The sequence below is a fragment of the Morone saxatilis genome, unplaced genomic scaffold (genome assembly GCF_004916995.1).
Source record: "Morone saxatilis isolate NCDOM2014 unplaced genomic scaffold, NCSU_SB_2.0 Contig10, whole genome shotgun sequence".
Taxonomy (NCBI): Eukaryota; Metazoa; Chordata; class Actinopteri; family Moronidae; genus Morone; species Morone saxatilis.
The window spans coordinates 3,283,021-3,291,334 of NW_023339652.1; the positions used below are offsets into that span (position 1 = coordinate 3,283,021).

An 8,314-nucleotide genomic window follows, 5' to 3' on the forward strand; every position below is an offset into this window, starting at 1 on the left:
AATAGATGAATTGTATGAAAAGTTCCTAAAAATATAATGAAAACTCATCTTTGATCAATATTCACAGGAAATAATCTGGTCAAAATGTATCCAAATTGCTTCTTTTACACAAACTTCCAGCAGTTACTGCATTCACTATTTACAGCTTATCAGTTGTTATTGTTATGCATTGGATATAATATGAAATATCCATAAAGTATGTGATTAAGTTAGGGGTTGGCAGTTATGTCAGTGCAGGAGAATTAAGGAGAAAGGTTGGGAACCAGGGTAGTAACCAGAGTTTGCACTGAACCATGGGCAAGACACCAACAACATGCTTTTAAATCAAGTCACTCTAACACTCCAAACACTCAACCCTAAGTATTCATATTTCACCGCTTAGTATATTACCACCTGAAAAGCATTATCATGAAAGTGCCAGACAAAAAAAACACACAAATAATAGCTCAGCAAACACAATTAATATCAAAAAACAACCAACCAACAGTAATACACACAGCAGGTTGGCAGAAGCAAACACAATTAGCCATTAGCAGCACAGGTAGACTCTTATGGACACACGTTAGCCAAAGCAGCTCTTACCTTTTGGAAGAGTGAAGGATAAATCCTTTGGGAAGATTCAGGAGTTACTGCTGGTCCCGAGTAATGTTAGCTATCCTGTCAGGAGAGGAAAACTCCTGCGTTCATCCTTAAAGAGTCCCGGTTACTCGCCAAAACAAAAAAACAGCACAAGGTCCTAAAAAAGTATTAAAAAAGTAGTCAGACTATTGACCTGGAGTTAATTAAATATCCAGCTGCTATATCAGTCACAGTTGGTAGAGTCTGTCATGTGACTGCAGCACAGCTCTGGAGTCTGAGCTGAATGAGCTGTCTAATGTTTGAAAGAAAGTTTAAAAAACCACTGAAGTAAGTAGTTGTAAGAATCTAATTTAAATCTATGGTTGGTGAAAAGTTCATTGAAAACCACTTTTATGGTCATAATCATAATTTATAATTCCTACTGTTTTATTGGATATATTGTTCTTTTCCTGAGGTGCTGTAACATTAATGTTGCATGTCACTGTAAGTTTTAGTAAATTATTGTTTTATGTGTTACAGCCTATATAAAGACCACTCTGGTGGATAATAAGGTTGTATTCTATTTTATCTATTATATACAGAGTTAAAATGAGCTTGTTCTAGGACAAATAAGTTCAATTTTCATACTGGATTTTAGAAATACTGAGGTCATACGTGCAAATTCCCCCATATGAGCCCTTTAGACTGAAAATAAATGTTTAATTAGCCCCAAACAATTGAATTAGAGTATTTTTAAAAATCACACAATTTCACATTTTATTCATTTTACTTTTCAGTTTCACATGTTATATGTTAATGTATTTATACTTTTGCCAGTAAAACTGTCAATGTTAAATATATTTAGACAAAAAAGCTGCCATAATCATCCTAAAAAAAATAAAATAAAAAAAAGTCTAATATTTCTGTCATTTTAAAATGTAAAAACTCCATCTCAGGGAATGAATCCCCTCCCAAATCCCATAGAAATATACGACATAACCTTACTGTTCTCAACTGTATTTTTTACCTTAATTGCACGGATTGCACATTAGAATTGTGAGGTGAGATGTGTACCTATGTGTGTGTTTATGTATGTGTGCAGTAGTAATAGCAGCACTCTGTATTTGTCTCACTTGCACTTCCCTTGTGTTCGCAGCTCCATCTCAGTTCCGGGGCACTATACAGCTGAAGTAATTGCCACTGGAGCGATTGCTCCTCATTAGATGCTATGGAAGCTGTAATTGGCCATCCCAGGCACAGCGATCAATGCCACCGTTATTACCAGGATTTCAGGCACCCAGGCCCCAGACAGCAGGCCCAGCCGAGGCCAAAGGGGAACTGGAAGGGGAGGAAGAGGTGAGGCTATACAGCTTGTTATGGCTGCACAGAGACTGGACAACTGCTTGTCTAGGTGTCTATCGACAGCTCGCCATCCAGCATGCGTCTGCTCTCTCCGTCCAGCTCATTGACACTCTACCTCCACATAATCTGTCTTTCGGCCTCTTCCCATCTCTCACCCTGCCTCATTAAAGGGACTCCTTTTGCACCCGTATCTCGTGCTGCCACACAAGCCCTGTCAAAGGGTCATATTGTGTCCAATCTACAGCAAGAATCCCAGTATTACAACTGTTAGTATTACTGCATTTTGCTCAACTTCAGCAGTAAATATATTAAATTGCTGCATGTTTGAATTTTAAAACATTACTGTATTGTACAGCTGTTAAAGCAATTATTTTTAAAGGTCCAGAATGTAGGATTTAGTGGCATTTAGCTGTGTAGTTGCACCCTCCCCTTCCAAGTGCAAGAGAAAACTACTGTGGATGCGAAACACACCAAAAACGCATCTGGAGCTAGTGTTTCAGTTTGTTTGTCTCTTCTTGGTGGAGTCCATGGAAGGTGACTCACAGCATCTGTAGATATAACAGACTAATTCTAAGGGAACAAAAAGATAACGATTCCTATATTTAGGTGATTATACACTAATGTAAACATAGTTATGCATATTATATTCCATTTCTGACAATACATCCTCCCAAATGTTACACACTGGACCTTTAAGGGAATGAATGAGAAGAAGTGTACTCTGGTGCTGATGACTGCAAATAGATTTAGAAAAAACACTTCTGTCAGGATGTCAACAAAGTGTTCTCTGATTAACCTCCATCAGTTTCAAGTTTCAGTGTTTTCTCCAGTTGAGGCACAAATGAGCCCACACATGACAGCCAGATGAGCTGATGGAAGCTGAGGAACAACTGCATCCCTTACAATAAGAGGCAGTAGGCTAAGAGGAATAAGAGAAAAGATGGCTGCCCTTTAGGATTCACATATAACCTATTCTTATTATGGATCATTACAGGTCATAATTGAATTTGGTTATGCAAATAAAAGTTGAAGACAACCTTAAATGGCGATAGTTTTTTAAACTGAACTCACCAAGACCCAACTCTGTCTTTCAAAGGTATTATTCATGACGCCCTTGATCATCATTCACAGAAAGGTTTCCTTTTTACCCATTATCAGAAATACATAAAAGCCTCAGACATCCTTCGGGCAGACACATTGTTGCCAGTATCGGCAGTTTTACCTCTTTCACCTGTCTGCTTTTGTGGATTAATTTATCTCACCATTAGAAAAGAATCTTTCCTCCATCATAAAGGACACTCTGTAAATTCAGTAAATTGGAAAACATATTTTTCTTCTCTTCTGAAAAGCTTTACCCACTTGAAGTTATTTATACATCTGTTCCACATGATGGAGGTATTGAGTCACTTTAAGCCTTGACTATGTACTTTTAAAACTCAGTTTCTCAGTTAGATATTACATGCAATTATTTTAATGTCCTGTGGGTAATGGTGATTGAGTATTTCTGGAAACTTGTATCAGCTTGCTTAAGGTAAAAAAAATAATTAAAATCATTGTTTTAAGGGGAATGCATTCTTGTGGAATTAATTTCACTATTTTTAAAGTCTAGTTCTGCTGCAAATGGTAGACAAACATGAGCAGTATAGAAACTCAGCAGTCGCAGCTAGTGGAGTAGTGTCTGTAATGACACAAGAGGTTGGACTGATCACGGACGAGAAAGGACAGAATGATTACACCCTGACAGTTTGCCCGTGTGGAAAAGAAAAATAAAGGACCACATTACGACCAACAGACATCACAGCCTCGTTAAAATGGCTGTTGGAAAGTCAGATAAAGACACATTTTCAATCCGGGCTGTATAACCTCACATAACCACTTTTATGTGCAGTAAAGGCTGGGTTATGTGTTGTCTATCAGAAACGACCCCTTTTAATTTGGCACTGCATGACTCAGCACAGTCCAGAATGATGAGTCTGGTTCCCCAAGGAGCAGGTCTCACATTTGATCACCTGTATCACTCTGGAATATTCATCCAATGATTTAGATTGAATAACTTTATTAAATATTGTGAGATTAAAGGTCCAGAGTTGGGGTTGGGTATTGGGTTGTCTATTCTGGGCTACCATTGGTCGAGGTATGTGTGAGCTACCATGAAAGCAGTAAAACCATACATGTGTGAGGGTCGCTATACATTACCAACAGCCATTATTTTAATCACAAATAAGGCTTTTTTCAATGTAATGTTAATAGTATTATTTATCTGACTGCTTACGTTCTATTTCTAGTATTTTCATACTAGTGGAGCACTACTTAGGATAGGGTACTGTGCATATGCAGCCAACAGTGTGTAAAATAATAACACCCACTTTCATATGATACCATGAAGGGCGGAAATGCATTCTTCCTATGAGTGATGGGTGTCACTTGGCATATTTCAGGCTATTGTAACTTTGTTGCAATATTTCAGGGCAGTTAGGGTTATTGCAATCTACTTAATACAAGTGTTGCAATTAGTGGACTGTGTGTGTGTGTGTGTGTGAATGTGTTGGACCACGTAATGAGCAGTGAAGTCTCTCTCATTCTTGGTGCACCCATTGGGTTATTATTTATATTTTCCTACAAGGCCCCCACAAAACTGAGATTATAACTCGAACCCAGTGGGCTTCTGTAGAAACATTGCAGCCTTCATGGAAGGTGACCCGCGGCAACAGTAGATACAAACGGTTCATTCTAAGTTGACAAAAACATAACGATTCTAATTTCCAGGTGATTATACACTAATGAAAACATAGTTATGCATATTATATTCCATTTCTGGCAATAGATCATCCTAAATGTTACACACTGGACCTAATTACCAGTTACGAAAATAATGGTACACAAATATTTAACACAAAGATTCTAACAAGCTTAATTTATGTTTTTCTCACCTGAGGCAATATTATTCCTGCAGCTCCCTCCTCTGTTGGCTATGGGTCTCCATCTTCCTGTTGAAATAAATCACAGCTTTATCAGTGGTATACATCAACATTTAATGATTCCTTTCATAAGATAAGATAAGATAAGATAAGATAAGATAAGATAAGAAAACCTTTATTTGTCCCACAATGGGGAAATTGCAGTTTGCAACAGTGCCACAAGTGCGGGAACCATTCGTCTCAAAGTTATACAAAAGGACCAGAATAAAGAAATACAAATAACAGTTGTTTTTTTGTATGCACTGTTGCACATCATCAAGAGTGTTCGTTGTGACAGCCTCAACAGCAGCAGGAAGCGCAAAGCCACCTTCTGATCTTTCCTTCACACACAGAGGTAAGCACTCTGCTCACTGAACCGCTGCTCCCTCAGCTTCTGTTCAGGGTCACCGCCAGGGGGTGGGACTGCATTGTCCATCATGCTCCCAGCATGGATGACACTTTAGCCAGGACTCTCCTGTCACCCACCTCCCTCACTGAGTCCAAAGGGCAGCCCAGGACAGAGCTGGACTTCAAAAAATACATTTACTCAATTATAATGCTACTTTCTACTTCCACTACATCTCAGAGGGAAATATTGCACTACAGATAAAAACATATGATTATATATATATATATATATAAATATATATTAAGGTTAAAATGTACAGTTTAAAATCACACTTTCAAATGTAACTCATACAAATGTGATGCATTTTAGTCCTAGTAATAGTATATTTATCCCCACTTCAACCAGCTACAACATTAATGCATCATTATTAACAATAATATATGCCTACACTCTAAACTTTACAGGAGATATTTAGGATGCAGGTATTGCTACTGTTACTTAAAAAAAGGATGTGAAATTTGTTCTACCACTATCTATAAAATGTTAAAATGAAGTATGAAACATTCAGCTAGACTAACTAAGTATCTGAGTCCTATAAGGGTTTTATTTACTCTATACCTCTAGGTTTGTTATGCTAATAATAATACCACTATTTTGGCTGACATTATAGATATTGTGGTGGTTTGGGATTTGAGTATGAGTAAGAACAAACTACAATAAAATGTGTTTTTAGCCATAAAAAAGGACAATAATGTTATCATATAATTGCTAACAGCAAACAACTCTGTGTCTGACAGCTATAGTGATTTTGCAGATTAAGATTTTGCATACAAAATATATGGTCATTGTATAATAAATGATTAATTGTGAACATTAAACTGCCCAACAGTATATAAAACAAATCAGCTCCTCGACTAGCTATAACAATAAAATGCTGCATACATATTTATTTAGAAATGCAATAATATAACAATAACAAAGGCCATTCTGGTGCATAATGAACACTTTTTATTTTAATACTTTAATGGCTACTTGTTTAAAATAATACTTTGCTAAAAAGTTTGAACGCAGGACTTGTAATAGAGTATTTTAACATTGCTTTTTGTAGTCGTGTAATCTGGACTACAATTGATCAGCTCTGAGTCAACGAGATTCACTGGCGCTACTCTCGCGATACGTCCTCAGTGGGTCGCGGAGCAGTATGGCAGCCGTCGCGCTGAGGTCCTGCCGCAGAGGACTTTCACACATATTAAGTAATGGAGGGCTCGCAGCTTTGTCTTCAAAGCGTCTGGAAGGTTTGTACAAGTCTCCGCTTTAGGCACAGTGAATTTAACCCGACATGAGTTTAAAACAAGGCTATTTAAAGGCAGAGAGGGGGGTGTGGCGCACCCAGACTGCGTCGTCTTAAAAATGTAGAGCTTGTAAACGGCGCTGCCTTTGCGCTTGTGGCTGTTTTTGCGTCGTCTGCGTTGATTCTCGTAGTATTTTAAAACGCGTCGACGTTTATTAGCCTACCCCAGGTGTTTGACTGTGCCTACATTCTTTGTTTGTTTTGTCGATGTGTTAAATAAAAAAAGCACCCATGCCGTCTCCCATGTGCGGGTTTCTAATTTGCGTCAAGAGAAGCCTTAACCCACAAAATGGGGTGTGAAATTGCATTCATGTTGTGTGTGTCATTAAGCCAATGTACTGTTTATTGAATGAGTTGCATAACGTGTTTTTGCCATGAACAATAATGCTTTGTACTGTGTCAACCAGGAGACAGGAGACACAAGTCCACAGTCCAGTATGCTTCACGACCAGACCTCCCAAAGCTGGCCTACAGAAGAGTGAAGGGGAAGAGTCCAGGTGTGGTCTTCCTCCCTGGATATGGGTCCAACATGAATGGGCAGAAAGCCGAGTCACTGGAGGAGTTTTGTAGGTCACTAGGACACTCATACCTTAGGTGAGTCATCCAAATATGTCTTAAAAAGGGATGCAAGACTATGCAATGCTCATAATTTCATTCTAAATACAGAATAAATCACAATAAATAGACAGAGCACATATATAGAGTTATGGTCCTAGGTAATAATGGTCTTGGTTTACAGCTCTGAAAGGTGGGAAAACGCCTGTATTAACTACAAAACAATACAAATTTTGTGGTCAGCATTAAATCCGATTAAAGTCTATTCATTCAGATTTTGAAGAAATTAAATGCACAAAGTGGACAAGATGCATGCATCCACCACACACCCACAGTTACACCCCCTTTTAAAGTCATTCATTTACAGAGATAATTATTAGAAGGAAGGAGTTTTATTTTTGCGGGACAGTTACTGAAAAGACAATACAGTTTGTGTCACTGTGAAATAGGGACACAACAGAAAATGTGATTAAGCGTCGTACTATAATTATTGGTTAAATTGTGCTTGTAAATACTGATTTAGTTTCCAAGTAGCTTTATGCCCCAAGATAACCTACATACAAAATAAACTGTAGTGTATTTGGTTATGTAGAGTAGAGTTTGCTTCCACAAAATGTGCCTCTGAATGTAACTGAGTTATATCAAGTAGTGACTTTTAAATACATTCAAACCTCTTGTGGTCCTGCAAATCCATTTCCCATCGAGGTTGGATATCAAAAGACATGGCTTAATCATACTGAATACTCAAAGGCCTAATCCCATGTTCACTGTAGTATATATAACTGATTTACTCTTCTCATAATGTCTAAAAAAATAAAATCAAAATTAACTTTGTCCCTGGCCTCTCGTGGCTCGCCTTTGTTTACCCTCTGATACTCATGGCCGTGGGCTGTTCTATTTATGTTTTCCCAGGTTTGACTACACAGGACATGGGGCCTCGGAGGGGGTGCTAGCAGAAGGAACTATCGGTACCTGGAAAAAAGATGTTCTTTTCGTTTTGGACGAGTTAGCAGAGGGGCCACAGGTAAATATTACTTATGGTCATGTCCCTTTGCAAGTTACTGGTGGTTAGTAATCAATAAAGTAATGAAAACGTTGCTCAGTGGGATGGGAATTGAAAGTGGGACAAAAACCCTTACCCTAACCCTAACCCTGTTTTTTAGCGGGTGTTTGTGGGCTGCG

At 38.2% G+C, this 8,314-nt stretch overlaps 1 protein-coding gene across 1 annotated transcript; it reads left to right on the plus strand.

The window, feature by feature from the left end:
• The first annotated feature begins 6,374 nt into the window (after positions 1-6,374).
• LOC118338353 (mycophenolic acid acyl-glucuronide esterase, mitochondrial-like) lies at positions 6,375-8,219 on the plus strand. The gene is made up of 3 exons (XM_035675653.1): positions 6,375-6,521; positions 6,985-7,171; positions 8,045-8,219. The coding sequence occupies exons 1-3, from the start codon at positions 6,428-6,430 to the stop codon at positions 8,202-8,204; spliced, it is 441 nt and encodes a 146-aa protein (XP_035531546.1). The 5' UTR covers positions 6,375-6,427; the 3' UTR covers positions 8,205-8,219.
• Positions 8,220-8,314: the final 95 nt, after the last annotated feature.

Coding starts and splice junctions, on each gene's coding strand:
- LOC118338353 (XM_035675653.1), top strand. CDS start 6,428: ATGGCAGCCGTCGCGCTGAGGTCCTGCCGCAGAGGACTTTCACACATA. Junction 6,522..6,984: donor GTCTTCAAAGCGTCTGGAAG/GTTTGTACAAGT, acceptor TGTGTCAACCAG/GAGACAGGAGACACAAGTCC. Junction 7,172..8,044: donor CTAGGACACTCATACCTTAG/GTGAGTCATCCA, acceptor ATGTTTTCCCAG/GTTTGACTACACAGGACATG.